At 34.2% G+C, this 22802-nt stretch overlaps 1 protein-coding gene across 6 annotated transcripts in view; it reads left to right on the forward strand.

Annotated features, from left to right (window-relative positions):
• The window catches only part of LOC132155216 (cAMP-specific 3',5'-cyclic phosphodiesterase 4B-like), a 58233-nt gene extending 36984 nt beyond the window's left edge, over positions 1-21249 (forward strand). For 3 of the 6 annotated variants that reach the window (XM_059564079.1, XM_059564080.1, XM_059564081.1), the window contains 10 exons: positions 10141-10253; positions 14348-14441; positions 16971-17155; positions 17246-17344; positions 17435-17599; positions 18651-18750; positions 18874-19028; positions 19276-19398; positions 19496-19678; positions 20630-21249. In XM_059564079.1, the coding sequence (XP_059420062.1) occupies positions 10141-10253; positions 14348-14441; positions 16971-17155; positions 17246-17344; positions 17435-17599; positions 18651-18750; positions 18874-19028; positions 19276-19398; positions 19496-19678; positions 20630-20905 (1493 nt within the window). In that variant the 3' untranslated portion in view covers positions 20906-21249. Of the gene's footprint in view, positions 1-9756; positions 9938-10017; positions 10254-12257; positions 12522-14347; positions 14442-16970; positions 17156-17245; positions 17345-17434; positions 17600-18650; positions 18751-18873; positions 19029-19275; positions 19399-19495; positions 19679-20629 lie in introns of those variants that run through there. The other 3 variants (XM_059564083.1, XM_059564082.1, XM_059564084.1) reach the window with 3 other exon arrangements.
• Positions 21250-22802: the final 1553 nt, after the last annotated feature.

The raw sequence follows: 22802 nt of genomic DNA on the forward strand, positions 1-22802 counted from the left end.
TATATATATATATATATATATATATATGAGAAAAATATATCATACACAATTTTTTGTATATTTTACATGATTGAAAAACTTCTTCCTGACAAATGGGTAAAACTGTTTTTGAAGGGTAGTGGCAAAGATTTGTTAAGATTTACAATTACAATTAAATGGGACACATTCTGTATACTGGGGGGGTTTTGGTTTTGATGCTTGAAAACCCCCTCGTCTTTGACCCGCCTGCAGGTGTTTGCATGTGAGCTGTGTGTGTGTGTGTGTGTGTGTCTGTGTGTGTGTATGCGCGCGCTCCAGGTGTAGAGGCTTTAGCCACTGATCTACTGAGCTGAGAGTTGCGAGGAGGGGGGCAAAAGATTGTGGGATGTTTTGGTTCCTGTTTCAGAGGCCTCTTAGCCTCATTGACGTCAGTCACCACCCACATATTAGTACCTTCACTTCCTGTGTGTTTGAAAGTGCGACGCCTCATGGTCCTGGCAGGAAGAAGCGCACACTCAAATGCTGAAAATGGTGGAAAACTGTGCTCACTTACGTTGCACAAGCATATCAAGAACGGCGGAGGAAATCAGAGTGAATGTAATGTTGTGCTGTCCCTGCTGCCTGCTTCTGTGTGTGATAACATCGGGATGTGCATGCTTCATTGCTCAGTACTTTAACTGAAATGTTACAACAGGTTAATTTATTCACTTAATACATACACATGCATTAATAAATTAAGAGCCATTAAATAAATAATTAAATTAATTGGATAGTTCACCCAGAAATCTAAATTCTGTCATCATTCCACACCTGTATGAGTTTCTTTCTCCTGCTTATTCTAAAAGAAGATATGTTGAAGAATGCTTTGGTTCCCATTGGATTCAATAGTATTTTTTGTTCATACAATGGGAACCAAAATTGTTTAGTTACCAATAACCTTTAAAATATCTTATTTTGTGTTGAGCAGAATAAAGAAATATATATACTGTAGGTTTGGAGTGATGTCATAAATGAAACAGACCAATAATAACAGAGAAATAAACAGACCCTAATCTATTATTTATTAGCATTGTTGCAATTTACATCTGTGGTCAGAAATTATCCAGGCCTTATAGCATATATATATTATGTGAAGGTAAAAAAAAAAAAACTTATTTTAGCATAAATGTATTATTTTAATCATTATTATTATTGGTTAAATTATTATGTTTTTGCTGTTATTATTATTTTAATTTTAAAATAACAACAATATTAAAATAATTGCTATTGTTTTTATTTATATATTTATTTATTGTACTGGTTTTAATAATAATCATCATCACAAACAAATTAGCTAAAAAAAAAATCAAATGTCTTATTTTATTATAGATTTATTGTATCTTTTTATATCATTATTGATTTAATATTATTGTTTTTGTTGTTGATGTCAGTAATAAAAATAACAAAAATAATTACAATAATAACAATAATTGTTGTTGTTGTTGATTTTAATATTTATCATCATCATTATCATCATCATCATAAATTTACATCATAAAACAAAAACATATCAGTATAACCCAAATATAGTCCCGTTGTTTCTATAAATAAGTGTCTTACACCATAGTTTTGAGTAAAACTGTGTTTAACGTTAGGTTTCAACTTGCAATACGATACATGCATATAATGCAATACTGTTTAAAATGAATAATATTATGGCACTTTCTGGTTGTCAGATGATAGTGGATCATGTGCACAGTCAATGTACATCTTTAGACACAAAAGAAGCAATGACTTCATCCATCCACTAAATAACACCAGCTGGTTAATAAAAACTGGCTCAAAGAAGCTCCAGAAAAACTCTAGCATCATGTGTTTGCAGATTCCACTTTAGTTTGATATTTAGATATCTGTAAGTGTGAACTAATTATCCACAATCGTCATGAAACCAATAATTAGTTCAAGTTTGTATGTAAGAGTGGATGTGAATGAGTAAACTGTTTTTGCGGTTACCGTGCTGATACTCAGACATTATTTGGTTCACATTCTGCCGAGATGATACAGGATGTGCAAACACACAACGCTTGCATGCTAGAGTGTGTGTGACTTTACATGATTGTGCAGCTAGATATTTTGGGACATGAAACCCTGGTAGTAGAAGTTTTAGCCAGCTGCAGCTGAACTTGTTTTTCATAATAACATTTTATAATATTATTAATAATTATATAAATATTGATTTACAAACTATGCAAACATAACTTCATTAACTATTACTGCTAAGTCCAAATCTGTGAGAACTATTATATTATATTATATTATATTATATTATATTATATTATATTATATTATATTATATTATATTATATTATATTATATTATATTATATTATATTATTTACTTGCTTAAAAAACAATAAAAATAATATGAAAACTTGCACTTCATTATATTTTCATCTGATTTTATTACTTATTACCTATTTTTTACAAATATATGTTTTTTATATATTTTCCACTGGGGATATATATAAATATATAAAACCCCTGTGAAATATTACTATATTTACAGTTTTTTTACTTTATAATATTACCCTGATTAAGTATTTTGTATATCTGAAGGATCCGTTTATGACACTTCTTATGATTCCTGCTTAAAAAGGACAGTAAGATGAATCCTTATGGTTTCAAAATGTTTGGAAATGCATTTTTGTTGTTTCAATTGTAATGTTTTTGCAAGAATAGTTTTTTTTTCCTCTTAGATGTTTTCTCTCACATTGCAATTCCAGTCCAGATTTTCTGTTCGCCCATGCAGACTGCAGAGCGGCAGTGCAGTCTGAAAGCATTGCACCCTGGTTAGTATTTGAATTATGCCATTGACGTCAGCAGAGCTGTAAAGCTGACCGGCGTCCCTTCCCTAAAGTCATTTCTGGCCAAGGGCTCTCTATGGTGCATTGTGGAGGCTGTCAAACCGGCACAAGATGAGTTGCAGACGTGAAAGAGAGAGAGCAAGAATGAAATAAAGCAAAGGAGAGGGAGTGTGTGGAAAGAACTGTTTGTCGGTGATACAGCAGCAGATGTAGGTTGAGATAAAAAAACACTGCTGTAGACAGTGAAAGTTAGACCCCCGACTAAGTGTTTCGTAGGAGCAATAAATGTCAAATAGCCTACACAAGACCCTCTCAGCCCATAATGCAGATTGTGCGGCAAAACTGTAAAAGGCCCACAGAATTACAAGAAGAATAAATTGCGATCAAGTTTCCTAGTGCAGTTATTCTCCTTATAACATTGCAATGCAAAAATTATGATATTTAAGATAACTGATGTTTTTTTGTTTTAGTTTTTTACTGTTAGCAGGACTCAAGTCTTTTGTCCGCACAACAGATAAGCACGTCCGTCATATTTGGCAACCAGCCCGAATGCAGTTGACCCCAAGGACACAGTGTTGATTCTTGAAGCCGTTTGGCATTCTAGTCCTCCTGCCCACGTGCGGAGCCCAGACAAACAAAAACAAGAGTGGGTCGGAGAGAGCCAACGAGACGTGCCAGAGAACAAACATGTGCTGGGCCTCCAGAGCGTGATCCAGTCATCTTAACTCCAGTGATCCATCAGCTCAACCTCCACGCTTCCTTTGTTTGTGTGTGGGTTAGACGTGCGGGAAGGGATCCCAGACTGCTTTATTATTTTTGGATACGAAATTTGGATCAAAATAACGGGAACACTTTATTTTAAATACCATTCTCTTTATTTACTAGTAGCTTATTAGCATGCATGCTACTGGCATACTGGCTGTTTATTAGTACTTATATAGCACATATTAATGCCTTATTCTACATGACCATATTTCAGATCCCTTAATCCACCCTATACCTATACTTAACAGCTAGAAGTTTATTGAGGGAAAACTCTTAGTTAATAGTGAATATGTGAATAAGTGTTACCTTAAAATAATTTAATTCTTGAAAAAAAGGAAAAAGTTAAAAATAGCATCTTTTTAAACTGCTTCACTTGAAAAACCTTTGTTCACCAAATCAGGGTAGTCCAACCAACATTCAGAAAATTACAGAAAACAAAACTATTAAACTATTGAAAACAGTTTCCACTTAATTAAATAAAGCTGAAATAAAATATCAATATTAGATGATAAAACATAAATAAATAAAAACTAAATTAAATAAGTTTAAACCCTAGTACTAAAATTACTAAAACAAAAACTAATATAAATGACAGAAGTGCATAACAAAATTGCTAAAACTAAAATGAAAATATAAAAATACAAGAGATGGATAGTTCAGGCTGTCAATTTAATATTAGTATTTTTCATGATATTATTTGAATAGTGTTTTAACTAAACATTATTAAACTATTATAAAATTGTGTTTGACATTTTTTTTTTGACTTATTGTGAATGCTCTGTTATTGACCCATATAACAAAAAATTAACAAACATTACTTGTCCTACACATTTAGTATATGCTGTGTTTTATGAATGATGTCTCAAATTGTGCAGGTTGTTGAGGAGAGGAGTGCGATTACTCTTTAATAAGATTTAAGATCTTTAATATCAAATTTTTGCTTTGATACTGCTACTATACTTTTTGTGCAATTTGCCATTTTTGAATGGAAGATGTTAGTACGGATGAAAAGTCCCATACACTTAAAGGGTTAGTTCACCCAAAAATGAAAATTATGTCATTAATAACTCACCCTCATGTTGTTCCAAACTTCGGAACACAGTTTAAGATATTTTAGATTTAGTCCGAGAGCTTTCTGTCCCTCCATTGAAGCTGTGTGTACGGTATACTGTCCATGTCCCGAAAATACATTTTGGTCCAAAAATTACAAAATTCCTGACTTTATTCAGCATTGTCTTCTCTTCTGTGTCTGTTGTGAGTGCGACACATCAGCAGCGTTATACGTCAACAGTCAAAGCAGTCACACTCACAACAGTGTCACATGGACTCCTTTGATGATGTTTTTCTTACCTTTCTGGACATGGACAGTAGACCGTACACCCACTTTCAATGGAGGGACTGAGAGCTCTCGGACTAAAGGAAGTACCTGAGTTGTAGACTTTTGACTCAAACTAGTAAGCAACCACCCAGATCTGGATAGAAATGGCATAGAAACACTCTGGGAATCGCCATTTACATTTCTATACATTATACATTTCTTCAGCAATGTCATTCTAAATAGAATTTTCCATACGAACCGCCCATCATTCAGGAGCCAAACAGAAAAGCGTCAGGCGTCACACAGGACACATGGTGCCCGGGACACGAGCACACAGAGAGGGGCAGTGTACGCCGGCGAGGGGAGGAGGGGCTGCTGGAACAGAGGTGGTTTTGTGGGACAGAGAGGATGTTGGGTAAATCTTTTGTAAAGAGAGTCGTACCGTAGGCCCATCAAACAGAAATGCAGGTGCTCTGTAGACCTTAGCAAGGAAGGTTTGACTTCTGAAAGGTCAATGGTAAAGAGTCTCAACGTTCACTTACTGCTGATGTACGTCACAGGGTTGGACGAAAGGGAAATTTTTAAACACCCTGTGACATTTACTCTGAGTTTAATAATCGATTTGTGTAATTGTGCCAGATCTGCGTGATGTGCAATGTCAGTATGTGCATGACTAAATCTGGAAAATCAGTGTTCATGTGACGTCTTTGATGCACTCAAGTTCGTAGCTGTCATTGATTTTATTACATTTTTTCCTTATTGTAAGAAAGATAATGCAGAGGTTGATTGATATAAATGAACATTATGCAAGCCACACAACTATAATGTTGACTTTGAACTTTTTTCTTTTGTAAAGTGTAAGGTGGATGAGTTGTCAGTTCAGGACAGATTGTCATGATGATTTTTGAGTGTTGTTAAAAGTAAGATGCATCTTATGATAGTTTGTCACGATTTTATCTGCTACTACCCTTTACCCTGCATCACATGCACAACAGAATACACACAATCTGCATCCAGAGGAAACATCTCAATCAGACTGAGCTTTTTATTTATTTATTTGTGGTTGTTAGGGTGTAACTATACTTTGTTCAAATACTTCACTCCAAGTATGAGTAATAGTAATAGTAGTCATTATGTTTGATACTAAACTGAAGAAAAAAAAAACTATTTCCACTCACACTTTTCACATACTCCAATAACTTTTTTTTATTACAAAACAAAGGTAAATAAAACAAAGTATTTGAAAAATAACCTTGTTATTTATATAATAATAATATTAATAATAAAATGTATGTTAAAATAATATATTATTATTATATTAATACATTTTTATTATTATTATTATTATGGACATAATTAAATTATACTAAATATTAGTACTCAAATCAGGTTCACCAAGGATGCATTTATTTGATCAAAAATGCAGTCGAAAAAACAGTAATACTGTTACAAAAAAACAGTAATAATGTTTAAAATTGTCAAAATTATATATACATATACATATATACAAGTGTGCATATAATTAAATTAATATTTTGTTTGTTTGTTTTTTCTTTTGTAAAGTGTAAGGTGGATGAGTTGTCAGTTCAGGACAGATTGTCATGATGATTTTTGAGTGTTGTTAAAGGTGAGATGCTTCCTGTTTTGATTGTTTGAACCTGTAGTATTTGAACTGTTGAAGTTACTACCCTTTACCCTGCATCACATGAACTACAGAATACACACAATCTGCATCCAGAGGAAACATCTCAATCAGACTGAATGAGTATTGATATTAAATATTTATTTTTAACACTAAAACTAGTGTATTTAGTGGTTGTTATAGGGCATAACTATACTTTTGATTTGGGAAACTGCAGGGAAAATTCTGTTTTATTATTATTATTATACTAAACACTATATATTATTAGTAGTAGTAGTAATATTCGGGGTCAGTGCGATTTTTGTGTTCACCACAATATTTTATTTAAAAAATACAGTTAAAAACAGCAATAATGCTTTAAATATTTCAATATTATGTCAATAATATCTTTTCTGTGAGAGTTAAGCTAATTTACTTAATTTTATTTTATGTATTTTTTTTTTTCGTCTAAATTGCTTCTTTGAGTTCTCTGATTGTACCAAAAATGATCTTGTCCTTGATTTTAGGCATCACTAGTTGACAGTGGCTTCAGTTAGGCTTCTGGTGAAAGTTGCCCACTCGTTGTTCTCTCTCAAGCTCCCGTGGCGATGACATATTGATGCTGTTATTCGTGTGTATCCATGCCAGGCTTCAGATCTATACACGCCGCTTAAATGGACTCCATATGTGAAACATCTTGAGCGCAGGAGGCTTCTCTCAAATGACCTTATTCATCAGGAGTAATGCACTGTATTTCCCTCACAGACGTCAGCAGGGTTAATGCAAACCCTTCGATCGCTTTTACAGCACTTATGCACATGGCATCCAGAGCTCAATGTTGGATGTGGTCCCTTTATTTGTAGATGCTCACTGGAACTCAGTGATTAACTCATCAGTTATACTCTCGGGGTCGGAGTGATTGAAGCGTTAGCATTCACGCTAATCTATGCATGTGGTATTTCGCCCACATGACCAGTCTTAACTGCAGTAATTAATTGGCTGTCTTAGTTAAACCACACTTGCTGAATGTTTTGTTTAAAACAGGCTTGATAAATGTTCAGATTTTTTGTCAGCTCCTCATCATCTGGTTGTTTTAATGCCTTTAAATGACAAGGTTTTGCCTTAAGATATTATTGTGATTTAAAAAGGTAAAATGTTTGAATTTTGTGGATATTGTGAGGCCAGAACAACACAAGTTCATGAATAAAGGCACTTCTAGTAATCTCGAATCACACACCATTGCGTTTCTGACTGTGTCAGAGTGCAGTTCATAATGCAACGTGCATGAGGATGTTTTGCATTGTCAGCATTGCCACAGTTTCTTTACCAGTAAAAAAAAAACAACAGCAACACATTATAAAGGAAGTCCACAGGGCCAAGATGTAAGCATTACATTTCCGCTTTTCAAGAGTAGTGACAGGATAAACATTACTTTATAAATTTTGTAATGAACCTAGTGTGATAAATTACACTACTACTCAAACCAAAAACGTGGTTTGTTTTTTCACTTTTTTCTTTCTCTGTTTAAAAAAAAAAAGTATTTTATCCTCACCAAAGCTCCATTTATTTAATAAAAAATAAACCACAAAAACAGAAGTTTAATGAATCCTTTAACTATTGAAATTGGAACTTGATTAAGTTTGTTATAACTGATTACGTCATCTGGATTACGTTGTCGGATTGCAAAAATGTACTAGTTGTATTACGTGATGTTGATAATAAAACAAATTGAATACATTTGATTTCTCTTTTATAACAATAATCCAATTCAAATATGTAAACAAGTTACAGATTATAAGTAATCTAAAAGTAATTCAAAAGTAATCAGAATAGATGAACTAAAATGAGTCATCTATAAATGACATTACTGCCTACAATGTTTTCTCATGTAACTTGTAATAAGTAACAGATTAAAATTTGTAATGCACTTGCATACTTGTACACAGTATGTATCTGACCTGAGCTTTCTGGTGTTGTGTGTACAGATCCGTGAGTAGAGTTTGAACTGAAAGCCAGATGAACTTAATAAATGTACATTTAGACAGCATTTCATTCTTTCTTCGTGCAATGTTTTGCCATCTTTGTGAAATCTATAGCTGCAGCCTGAGGAGAGGCTCCAGTCTGAGCGACGCATGGAAATCTGCTCCATGATTTAGCGGCGTCTCAACCTCAGGGGAAGTGGTTTACTTTGCTTGGCTTCTGTTGAGCTTTGACTGGATGCTGGCCAGCAAGGGGAGTAAAGTTTGCCTCTCAGGTTCTCCTGCAAACACAGATCTGGCTTTGATTTCATAGCTCCTTCTCGTTAGCCCTATTGGGGATCAAATGGAGGTGGTTGGGGGTCCGTGATTTGTGATCTCTCACTGAATATAAATGCTGATACCATCTTTGAAAAGCCTTGTGTCTACTGTAAGATCAAAGTTAATGCTCACGGTGAGAGTGGTGGAGTCATTCACACTGACGGATGCATTGCAGAGCCTTTCTGCAGGATTTGTAGTGGATGTGATTCCTTCCACTCAGCTTTAGGCCATTTCCATGTTGTCTTGTCAACTCTTTGTACAGTCTTTATTCTTTATTGTCGCTGGTAGGCTATATTTTCAACTTTTTAAATTAGGCAAATTGTTCAACTTGTATTGTACCACCCCACCCCACAATTTTATTAATTTTTTGCTTTATGACATTACTTTCAAGCCAATTCTTACTCAATACCATAATACAATTCTATAATTCTCATTCATGCCAAGACTATATGTCTTTTTATTTTATTTTATATTTTAATATTGTATTTTAATTATACTGTATATATATATACACACACACACATTTATTATTAATATTATTCAAAATAATTGTATTAAATTATGTTTCAAAATGTGTGTATATATATATATATATATATATATATACTGCAAAAAAATATTTGAAGAATATCCTGGCAGAAAATTACAACACTTTTTTTTTGGCTTCATGAAAATCACTGCATCATAAAATGTATTTATAACACTGCATCATAAAAATCTATAATAAGAATCAGCATTGAAAATATAGAGTTCTACATGAATAAAAACTCAAAAGTACACATATTATGATAATGAATTAACAACAATTTTACAAATGCAAATGCATAGGCTTCATTTTATTGTTGTTTTGGGTTGAAATATGACCTTAATGTTGTTGTTTTTTAATTTTTTATGAGATTCATCCATCAAGATAAATTACTAACAATATAATTTAGCATGAATCATTCTCTCCTCAATTTGGTTTCAATGAACTACATTTTCAGCCAACAGAAGTGGAGAGAAATAGGGAATGAGTTTTGAGTCCCTCCCACTAAGCTCCCCTGGGTCTGAGGCTCATTGACACATCAGCACAGAGAGAGAGAGAGAGAGAGACTTGCAGACAGACTGCACAGTAGGTGAGTTTGGAGACCGAGCCGGTGACACAATGGAAAAGACTATGAAGCGAACAGTGTGTTATTAATCCAGCTACTATCAGTGCAGAATGACTACATCAGCAGCCCTCAGCCCACCATGAAAGATCTCTGCTCCTCTATCTGCACTGCTCCCAGCGGACAGCAGAGGCTGGATCCTGAATACATATCCGTGTGTCTCTTACCAGATGAATCCTGCCAGAAGATGGCCGTGGAGACCATGGAGGAGCTAGACTGGTGCCTGGACCAGCTGGAGACCATCCAGACGTACCGCTCCGTCAGTGACATGGCCTCCAACAAGGTGAGACGGCAGCTCGTCTGCTCCCACTCCACCTCTGCGTGGCTGCAAACAGCAGGGCATCTTTATGCATGTTTTCACAGAAATTCTAATCTCAAATTTCAATACTATGGCATCTCTGCAAAAGCCCTCTTTTTGGAAATTGTATTTTTATGTATGTATTGCAAACTTTGTTGGTTTGAGAATTTTCAGTTTTTGATAGACAAATGTGAAGCCATAAAAAGAAAACTCTTCTATCACTTCGAGGCCTAGTAATAAGTCTAAGTTTTGTTGGAATATCAATGAGATTCAGTAAGGAGGATTTGACAATCTCTTGTGGCATTCTACAAAAAGGGACGATCCACCCAAGAATGATCACTCTCTCATCATTCACTCACCCTCATGTCACTGTAAACCTCTGTGCACACAATAAAAGATGTTTTGAAGATTGATTGCAGCCAAACATCTTTGGTTCCCATTGACTTCCACTGAATTTTTTATCCATACAATGCAAGTCTATGGAAACCAGAACTGTTTAGTTAACAACATTCTTCATAATAGCTTCTTTTGTGTCCAGCATTCAGGTTTGTGATGACATGAGGGTGAGTAAATTATGACAGAATTTGCCTTAAACTAAACTATCACTTTAAGTATCGTTTATGATGATTTATATCTGATTTTCAGAGTTATTAGTTGCTTGTCTCAGAAAATGTCCGAACATTTCAGTCATCTTACTACCATAGTCTGTTGGTTCTAGTTAGTCACAGCTCTCAAATGCAGTTTTGAATCCTGGATTTTTGTTTTGTTTTTGGCGTGTGTTGATACATGAATACAGTATGTGGTTGGTCTTGTAGCTACAGTGTCTATGAGATTAATACGTCATTAATGATGAGATATTGATGTGAGATCTAGAGATATTGCCACATTTATATGTCAACAGGAAATCGTGCAGTGATAACTTGACTGATTGTCTGATTGTTACCCAAAGAATTACAAACATGGAAATAAGGAAACATTAAAAATAATGTATATTAAATATAATATCTTGATGAAAGGCACCTACCTGGCCTGAACAATTATTTTAGCTATCACATGAGTTAAATTCTGTATGTGCGGGTGGTTATTGATTCAGTGGATTTACTGGAATCATTTTCGAAAGGAAACTGCTGAAACACTCGTTACTTAGAGTGAAAAACTGAGGTTTTATTTGAGTACCTACTCTGGCACTGGCCTCTTTTTTAGCTGTGACCCCATTGCTTTGTTTACCCTGTTCTCTTATCAGATGTAGATAGAGAGCATGGAGTAACAGAGGACACACATTACGGACATTCAAGCATTACACTGCATTTTATCATATAATTCAGTTCTGAATTATATTTCACATTATAGAATTTTATCTGGAGCATCATTTACAAAAAAAAGGAACTATATTATTTAATAGGTAAAAATGCTTTCACGAAATTGTAAATAAAACCAGGAATATTGTATTTTTTACAGAAAAAGAATATTTCAGTCTTTCTAATTCACAATTTCAAATTTAATTCAGTATTACTTGCCATTTCTTTGTAATTATTTGCGAAATGTAAAGTTGTGAAAGTTTTATTTTATTACTATTCCAAGTTTATTTCAGTGTATGTATGGTTATTTTTAGATATTTTTTCTTTTAGGGTTCTGTTAATTTTTTTCTAATTAAAAAAGATTTCGATACTTTGTATATACTGTATATATTTTAAATCTATTAAAAACATTTTTTTTTAAGTTAAATCAATTATGGGTTAATATACAGACTGCAGAACTCTAAATCTAGTCTAATAAGTGATTATTTCACAATAATTATTTATTGTTGGTTTTTTATTAGTAGTGGAATATTTCTTTGAACTGAATGGCAACACATAATGAAATGTTGTGCAAGTCTACAATTCACGTCATAAAATCTGAAAGACAAAAGACTGAGTGGTCTTGTCATGCCTTTGAAGTTCTTGCAGCAGTAATTGAGTGAGTTCCACCCGTGTGCAGTCAGAGCATGACTAGCGTGGTCTCAGCGCTTCTACCTGAGGCTGCAGACAGAGAGAGGGAGGCGCTGGGAGTCGTGAGGGAGGAGCACACGTCCACAGTGAGGTGAATCACTCAGTGCTTTGTCTAACGCATTTCCTGACACCCGTCAAAGTGAGCTCACAGGCACTGCCTTGCCACATGCTCACCAATAGTGCACGAAACCTCATCGCTGCAACAATGGGACTATGCTACTCAGGGAAAAGGAAAAAGGTTGGTGTGCTTAAAAGCTGGAGAGAGGTGAGTTACTGCAAGGTTTTGTGGGATTTTTGAACAAATTCTGGCTTTGCTCTTTTTTTGCTGAAGCAACTGATTTCATCTGTGTTATTGGAGACTGGTTGTCCTCTTTACTTTAAGATATTGGCTTATGCTTTATGTTGTTATAAGAAATAAGAACATATAAGCTCAGATCTGTCTTTCATTTCTGGAGGTTTAAATATGGTTAGATATGTGCAAAAATGTTAATAGATAAGCAGTTTGACTTTCTTAACTTTGTTGTGTGTTAGATTTTATCTTACAGCAACACTTTTAATTATAAGGTTACATTTAAATAATGAATTGATACTATGAATTTATGTTTAAAAATATTCATTTATTTACACTTTTTGTAAACAATTTAGTATTTTAAAATGATACACTCTTTAAAAAAAAAAAAAACTTTGGGTCAAATATGGACTAATCAAACTTTTTGGTTGGAAAAATGTCATTTAAAATTTAACTCAGTAGTTGGGTTAGTCCATATTTGACCCAAAGTTGAGTTGAAACAACCCAGCATTTTATAGAGTGTATCCTGTTATAAAATCAGTTTTATTTTATAATCATTTATTATGAGGTTAAATTGAAATAATTAACTGATATTATTAACTTTTTAAATATTTAAAAACTATTTCTCCTTTTAAAATGACATATATAAAAATATATAATAATAGATACTATAAAATATGTATTATATTTTATTAAAAAAAAAATAATAATTAAAATAAATTGAAAAATTTGTAATTATTAAATACTTTTTTATTTATAGAAGTATTTTTAGATTGGAACTGCTTAAACATCTAGACTTGTTTACCTCAGTTCAACAGTATCTAATATTAACTGAAGTGCACTTATATTGCATTTATTTATTTAACAGAAGCTTTCATCCAATTCAATTTGCAAGACGTATATTTTAGAAATGTTGCATTCCCTGGGAAAATATATATATATGCTTCATTGAGTAAAAAATAAGCAGTTGCAAAACAGTGTTCCTAGCCTCCCAGCAGAACAACATATTGCGGAAATACAGCTGAAAGTAACAGATATGTCACTTGGTATTAAATGTGGAGGATGTGCAGGACTGATTAATCATTTTAGCATTTGTGTGTGAGTTGACTGCATGTCTGGCTTTTTTTTTTTCATGCAAAGATTTATGAGAATTTGCTCGGATATGATGATAAAAAAAAAAAAAACAACTACAGGCCAAAGATCATAAAGGAATTATAACTGTTGCTTTATAAAAGTTAATTATCAAATGTTGAATGTTGATTTATAAAAATTTGCTTGTAGCAATCGCATATCAATTTCAATAAATATAAATGGATAGTTCAGCAAGTAAAAAGGCAGTGAATGTGCAGTGTAAAGACAGGAGAGAGAGAGAAAGAAAGATAGAGAGAAGGAGGGTGAAAAGCAGACTGAAAATAACCAAGAGAGAAAAACGACTCTCAGTTGTAGCAGATCTCGTGGAATTCTGTCTGGATTTCTCCTGGAGCTTGCTGGGACACAGAGGGATGAGATGAGGAGAGACGGTTCTGCGCTCTAGTCTTGAGTTCAGGGTTTAGGCTTCTAACGGAAGACTCCAACATGTCTGAAGTCAACTATTTGCTCTCGGTGTCCTGGGGTTACATTAAGGTGTGTGTTTGTGAGAGAGTTACTCACTGGCACACATTGTTAACCATGTATTTTTCTAATTTCATTCATTTGTTTAATTTGGATGTCGCTTGAGTTCCTTGCATCGCTCGGTAAAAATATAATACGAGAACTGGCAATTCGTGCAATAAGTTTAGAAATACTGATACTGTGTGTTTTAGTTCAAGAGGATGTTGAATCGGGAACTCACACATCTGTCTGAGATGAGCCGCTCTGGAAACCAGGTGTCTGAGTTCATCTCCAACACATTCTTAGGTGAGTCTGAACATTATCTTCATACCATGATTCAAACATATTACATGGTGACTGACAGTTCCTTTGTAAACACTTATTCAAGAAATAGAACATTCATTTTATTGCTTATATGAATAGAATAGAATAGAACTTATAAATATTTAATATTTAAAATTGAGTATTCAGTGTATTTCATGCAATTTAAATTAAAAAAAAGGAAATTAAGAAATGATTTATTACTTTTATTAAGCAAGGATGCGATACATTTTATTTTAAAACAGAAGTAAAAAGTGTAAAGATGATATTTATAAGGTTATCAGAGATTTCTATTTAAATAAATGCTGTTCTTTTTCAATTTTATTCATCACAGAACCAATGTTTTCAACATTGATGATAATAATAATGTTTCTTGAGCATCAAATCAGCATATTAGAATGATTTCTGATGAAGACTGGAGTAATGATGCTAAAAAGTCAGCTTTGCATCACAATAATAATTACACCTTAAAATACTTTCAAATAGAAAACACTTCTTTTAAATTGGAATAATATTTCACTGTTTTGCTATTTTTTCCATATTTTTAATGAGATAAATGCACCCCTGGTGAGCATGAGAGACCTTTTTCAACAACAATAGGCAATACTAAAAACCACATTAACCTAGAAAAATAGATATGAGATGAGATCGATTGATTGTTTCCATAATCCCACAGTGTTTTTACTACAGTATACAGTGTTTTATTTAGTGGGCTAAACTGAGAAACCAAGACATCTTGAGAAGCCATTCTTCAGATGGTGATAATGATAAAAGCTTGCTGATGAAGAGCTCCTCCATGAAAACACTGATATCTAGGACGAGGGGGTTTGATGATGGCTGAATGTCTATGGTTCGCCTGCACCTCTGTTATTCAAACCAGTCTGATCTGGTCTGGCATCTACACAGCAAGAGAGTGTGAGAGAGAGAGAGAGAGAGGAGGGCTGAAACTATAGTCTGCGTCAGATGCCACAGGGTCACTGTACTCTCCTAACCCTGCCGTTCAGAGCCCTGCAGCCTACACACTTACTCACAGAGGCATCGGAGGGGAGATTTTCAGACAAACACTCATAACATGCAGCGTTAGCCAGAGCTCACACGCCACTCTGCTCTTCAGAGTGAGAAACAGAGTAGAAAGAAACTGTGGTTTTGAGGGACGTCACTGGAGGGAAAAAAAATCAAGAGATCATCTCAGGAGACATCTCAAGTATCAAGTTTGTCTCACTTGTTTCACTTAAATGACCTCAGAAAAAAATATTACAGATAATAATTTTTTCTTAAACTTTATTTACGGTTTGGTTCAAACCTTTAATTTTGATGTAATATTTATCAAAGACAAAAGCATTCATACAAAGATAATTTATTGTAAAGACCATAACTGGGTAGTATATTTTCTTTAGACATAAGCCAAAATGTTACTTAATGTAGGTCAGTATAATACTTTTTTGCTTTTTTTACAACTTAATTTCACTAAATTTAGATTTAGTTTACTTCATACCTTAAATTCAGTTTTATTTTATTAAAAAAATATAAAACATTATGTGATAGATTGAAAAAATGACAGTAGAAAAGACAAGTGAAAGTGAACAAACAACACCAACAACAACAAAAAAAGGTTCCGAAAACCAAATTAAATTCTTAAATTCTCTTTTAGTATTTATCAAAAATATACATTTTTCCAAAAACTAAATCATTCATACAAAGTAAAAAGATGATTTATTATAAAGATCATAATTTTAATAACTTCATTTCACCATAACAGAAAGCTAAATGACCTATAATATGATAGTAGAATTTTTACTAAAAACTAAAACTAAAAAAAAGTGTTAGTCAATGTTTACTAAAAATAAAGGCTACTTTGCAACTTTAAAAGACCTTAATGCTTATTGTGATGTCTTTTTTAAAATATGCATCATATTTTCTGTTATGTACTAACAAAAGAATAATAATAAAATGCACAATCATTTTTGCAGTCAATAAAGCTAGCAAATATGTTCAAGACAAAGCACTATTTAAACAAAATTGCTCTTAGATTTTTCTCTATGGGGAATTACATGCTTTAAAAAAACAGCAACAAAAACACTTGACTTGATTTTTAGACAAACTGAAGAAAACAAGTTTAATATTTTTTATTTAATTTTGTCATTTCATCTTGTTTCAGTGCATATTTAGTTATCGTATTTCCATCAATTTACTTAACTTGCATAACCAGTTAGGCTTTTCCAGAAAGACCTTGGCTGTGCTGGTCCAGCTGTACAGAATCAGCATTAAACCAGCCTAAACCAACCTGGACCATCGATCTGGCCTAAGCTTTTCTTTTCATCAGGGAAAACTTAGCTGTAGCATAAACTTGATGAACTTGCCAGAAAGGTTATTGTAGGTGGCTTTCACTAACATCGAACTTCATTTTGCTGACTTGAACTCACTCTGTAGTCTGTAAAGTCATGGTATCTGTTGTGAATTGAGTGTGCGAGTGCTGAAATGAACAATCTCGGGACGAAACCTTTTCCCCTGTAGATAAACAGAATGAACTGGAGATCCCATCGCCCACTCCAAAATCGCGGGACAGAAAGAGGAGGCAGCAGCAGCTGATGACTCAGATCAGCGGGGTGAGGAAGGTCACGCACGGCCCGGGTCTCTCCAGCAGCTGCAGTACGGCCCGCTTTGGCGTGAAAACAGATTTGGAGGACTTGCTCTCAAAGGTATAGTCATCCGTTACAAACCACCTGTTGTGCAGAAATTATGCACTTTTGTATTGTAACTGGACTTAAATCCACTCTTCCCTTTTGTAGGACCTGGAGGACATTAACAAGTGGGGTCTGAACATCTTTAAAGTTTCAGAGCACTCTCACCATCGGCCACTGACCTGCATAATGTATGCCATTTTTCAGGTTAGTGTTCAAAGCAAAAATCCCATCGCACATGTCCAGAGATGTGTTTTTAAAAATGAAATGCAACTAAAGCATTTTTTTTCTCTGTAGGAGAGAGATTTAATGAAGACATTTAGGATCCCAGTGGATACCTTTGTAATGTACATGATAACCCTGGAAGATCACTACCACGCAGACGTAGCCTATCACAACAGTCTACACGCGGCTGATGTGGCCCAGTCCACACACATCCTGCTGTCCACACCTGCACTGGATGTAAGAAACTCCTATATGTCCTAGAAATGTAGTTGTAACGTTGTAAAGCTTTAAAGCTAAGATTATATAGCACCTTTCTTTTTAAACAGTTTACAAAGTGTTTAAAAAAAAACATAAATGAAAACAAAATTAGAAGGTAAAACAGAAATAAAAAATCTAACACAAACAGCATAAATAAAAAGAAAGAAAGAATAAATAAAAAATATAAAATTCAAATGCTTAAAACAATAGAAGATAAAAAATGAAAAATGCATAAAAATGAGATGATAACATGTAAATAAACCCAAAAATTGTATGCATAAACAAAACAACAGAATAAAATAGATATTTAAAATAAAATAAAATAAATCTAAATGGAAAAATTTAAATACATTAAACAAAATAAGAGAATAAGTATAAATAAAATTAAAAAAAAGTTTTTAAAACAGCATATGACCAAATAAGGGAATACATTTTTTAAAAGAATTTTTAAAAATTTAAACGCTTAAAAGAAAATGAAAGAATTTTAAATAAAAAGATAAAATTTCAAGAGATTGAAATACAAATAAAAGAAAAAATGAAAATGCATAAAAATAAGAGAAAAGAATTTAAATAACAAAACAATGTATACACAAAATAATATAACAGTTAAAATTTAAATGTATTAAATAATGTTTTTATAAAAATCTAATACAAAACAAAATAAGAGAATAAAAACAATTTTTTTGTTTGTTTTGTTTTTATTAAATCCTGTTTTCTTCCACATTTACTGCCAGTCATAGCTGTTTCTGAACCCTTTGATCTGATTTTCCCAGATGTTTCTGATGCACGTTCCCTCTAATCTCTAAACAGCGTGCAGTGTTTTGTCTGCAGCTCATTTTTGCTTTGTCTTCCTTAAACACAAAAAATTAAACTTGAAAAGACCAGATGTCTTTATCTGTAAAATATTTTGTTTCATTAAAGGTCAGTGGCAAAAAGAGTCAACTGTTGTGTTACAATGCTTAAACTGTGTGCAATATGCTTTACTCAGTTCAATACATTGGGGAAAGCTGATCTTTATTATTATCCACAGGCAGTATTTACAGACCTGGAGATCCTTGCCGCTATCTTTGCAGCAGCCATCCATGATGTGGACCACCCAGGGGTCTCAAACCAGTTCCTAATTAATACCAGTAAGTGTGTTTTTATCTACATACAGAAAACTATGCATGCTTATGGATCCAAACTGTTGCAGTTATTGAACAAAGCCTCAATGTTATGACATCTCATAAACATCATTGCTGTCTTTACTGCAGACTCCGAGCTGGCGCTAATGTACAATGATGAGTCTGTTCTGGAGAACCATCACCTAGCGGTTGGTTTCAAGCTCTTGCAAGGGGAAAACTGTGATATCTTCCAAAACCTCTCCAAGAAGCAGAGACAGACTCTCAGGAAAATGGTCATTGATCTGGTAGGCATCTTTACGCTTTTAGTGTTCATAGAGAAGTTACTTTCAAACCAAGAAGAAAAATCCGTGTAGGACACTTTTTCACCCTCACACGAATCTCCCAATTATGCCTAATTGAAATTTCATTAAGATTTCATTAGAGCATGCCTGTACCAATGTAATGAAAACGTGGCCACAGTCATATATATACATGAACAGACCATAAAAGAAAAAAATCTACAGCACCCTAAGTCTCAGTATCGTACCATAGGTACTAGCAACAGACATGTCCAAGCACATGAGTTTACTGGCTGACTTGAAGACAATGGTTGAGACCAAGAAGGTGACCAGTTCAGGAGTGTTGCTTCTTGACAACTATACGGACAGGATACAGGTGAGTTCTGGCTTGTGTGTCCTCAGCAACGTATGTTTCTTCACTACTTGTTTCTCAAGTCAATATCATTTAATATCCTGTCTCACAACGTCCACAGGTCTTACGAAATATGGTTCACTGTGCCGATCTCAGCAATCCTACCAAGCCATTAGATCTGTACCGGCAATGGACGGACCGCATTATGGAAGAGTTCTTTCACCAGGGTGACCGAGAGAGAGAGCGAGGCATGGAGATCAGCCCGATGTGTGACAAACACACCGCTTCAGTGGAGAAGTCTCAGGTGGGAGCCCAAAGGATCCTAGCATACTTTAGTGTGTGTGTCGACGCCATAGCCTTGTGGTTAGTGTGTCAACATAATGGTGACCTGAGTTCGATTGCTGTCTCAAGGTCCTTTGCCGATCCCACTTCCTCCCTCTTCCTAGTAATTTCCTGTCGTCTCTCCACTGTCCTATATGAATAAAAAAGGCATAACAACTTTCAAAACAAAAAGAATCCAGCTTATTTTTGTGTATTTGCGGAAATAATATACTTTAAAGACTTTACTTAAGTGCAAAATGAATATAATGTTTTTGAAGACTTAATTGCATGGTATTTGTAAATTAAAATGTATGAGAATTTATTTAATTTTATTAAATGCTACATTTACATTTACATTTTTACCCGCTTAAGTAGAACTGAAATACGCAATTCCATAATTCTATAACCCTTGAAATATGGTTAAAGTGTACAGCCTACTTTAATATAAATTCTATGTAAACTTGGTATTTAAATATATTTGCAATTACACTTTTGCAATTATGAAGTTGCAATTAACTACATTTATCTACTGTTAAATGTATCATTAAAACTTATTTAGTGTGTTAGTCGACAAATCAAAATAAGTGTACTTCTCTAAAACATGAAAAAGATTAATAAAACAATTATTTAAAATGTACTTTAAAGTACAACTTTAGATTTGACAAATGTTTTTTTATAAGCATACTTAAGTGCGTTAAGGAACAGTAATGAAAGTGAACTCTCTTTAAGTGGCATTTTATTTGATTATTATTATTATTATATTATCTGCAGGTGCAGATTTTATAAAAATACATATACCGTACATAAAATTTGAAGCACAACTACAAGTGCACATTTAATGCAATTAAGTGCAATGTTTTGTTTACAAAGGATTGGTCAAGTAGAGCAGTTTCTAGAAGGAACTTACCATGTGGCTTTTTTGTTTTTCTTTTAGGTTGGTTTTATTGATTACATCGTGCATCCACTATGGGAGACCTGGGCGGACCTGGTGCATCCAGATGCGCAGGATATCTTGGACACTTTAGAAGAGAACAGGAACTGGTACCAAAGCATGATACCACAGAGTCCTTCCCCGCCCTTCTTTGAAACGGGAACTGATGGTGGAGACAAGTTTCAGTTCGAGTTGGAGGTTGACGAAGCAGCCAAGCAGGATACCGAAACAGACTGTTTAGAGATACTGACACATTCGCCTTTATCCGTCGCGACGTAGCACCTCACTACAATGGCATGTTGGCCATATTTGAGGACCGAGCAAAGTGGAGGAACATTATTCTCCTGCTACCTGAGAATCCCTTAGAATACCACTGTGTTTTGGGACCCTGCTGTTGTTTCAGAGCCCAAAAAGAGAGTGAGCCTACAAAATCTAGTTGGAATTTGCAAGAATCCATTCAAGTTGGACATTGCCAGAACGGATAGACGGGCAGGCGTACCGAAAGTACCATGAGCTGGATTTTCTTAATCACACATTACAGTCTGATCCAAATGTTGGAGTGGGTTTCTGTGAAGGAGAAATGCTGACCCTCTTATAAGAGGGGTTTGTACTACATTGTAAAAGTTACTTTTTTGTAAAAAAAAAAAAAAAAAAAAAGCACACTTTTGTACTTGTGTGTTTTGTGACTTTTTTTCTTTGTTGGTGTCACATCCAACTACACTTTTGAAAACATGAGAAATGTTGTCATGCTGAAAGCAAAAGCATGTGATTCCCAGTGGTGTATTGGGAATGCAGTCTTCCTGAACTTTGGACAACAGAACAATCTTGTTCTTGTGCCTGCAAACTTTATTCAAGTAATACAAAACCTTTAAACTTTGTAACGAACAGTTTCTCTTTTAAAAGGCGTTATTATAAAGCGATTTTTCTGGTACAATTAATGTGACATTTTATGTTTTATTAACTAAAAACATGATCCAAAGAGTCCAGCATTTTAGTGGTTACTCTTAAAGGGGTCATCGGATGCTACATTCACTTCTACAAGTTGTTTGAAGTAAAATGTGTATTGGCAGTGTGTGTACCTAACCACCCTATAATGATAAAAATCCACCGAGATTTGTTGTTTTTTCTTGTTAAAAAATTTCCTCTTTCTCAAATAGAGCCAATCTCAGATGCCTGTCTGAATGACGTCACATAAACAGGCTCCTCCCACCATAGTTTGATTGACAGTAGTGTTTCAGCACAGACTGGACTGGTGTCATACCTTAGTCCCGCCCTGAATGACTGTCATCAGTCCAGCATTGTTTCACCGCTAGAGCAGATGTACACAATAATGTCTCATAAGCGATTGAGGTGTTCTGTTGTTGGATGTAATAATGAACATAGCAGTCGTCATTTACTCCTGACATCTGAGCTGCTGAAGAGACAGTGTATTACCTTTGTTTTTGAAGGTAATGTGCCCCCGATCAACCTAAATGCATCTATGTTTGTGCAAATCATTGGTGATCCAGTGTGTATGAGTACGTATACGGTTTTTTAATGAATCTTTACAAATCGCCTTTCCTAATAATGTGCTAATTAGATAGTTTCATAATGGATGCGGCAAAAGTAAACAGTCCCTCAGAGAGCAGCTCAGAAGAGAGGGGCGGAGTCAGCAGAGCTCATTAACATTTAAAGGAAAATGCTATAAAACGGCTTTCTCTGAAAAGAGCTGTTTTTGACTGGGTAAAAGGGTGTTATCTTACACTACCATTGAGAAATTTTAACCAAACTATGTTACAGACGTTTCATTAAGACCTTAAAGAATCATATCATACACTTGTGTAAAATGGGCATCCGATGACCCTGTTAAAGGAATGTTCTGGGGTGAATACAAATTAAGCTCTCACAACTGTATTTGAGACGATTATGTTGATTACCAACAGAAAATAATTTAATTTTTTAATTTTTTTGTACTTCCATTATAAGAGCCATTATGAGTACAGTAAGGAGCTACTATTATAAGTCCCTCATTGTATCTGTGATGCTGTCGATCAAGCTGCACTCTTAAACCCAGATTATTTCTTTGTACCACTTTAATATGGGAAACAAACATCCCAACACTCAATAGCGATATTAAACCAATTTATTTTGGTTGTTTTTATATACTATCTATTTAAAATGACCTCTGAGTCTGTAA

This window comes from Carassius carassius, chromosome 12, assembly GCF_963082965.1.
Source record: "Carassius carassius chromosome 12, fCarCar2.1, whole genome shotgun sequence".
In the NCBI taxonomy this organism is placed as follows: domain Eukaryota; kingdom Metazoa; phylum Chordata; class Actinopteri; order Cypriniformes; family Cyprinidae; genus Carassius; species Carassius carassius.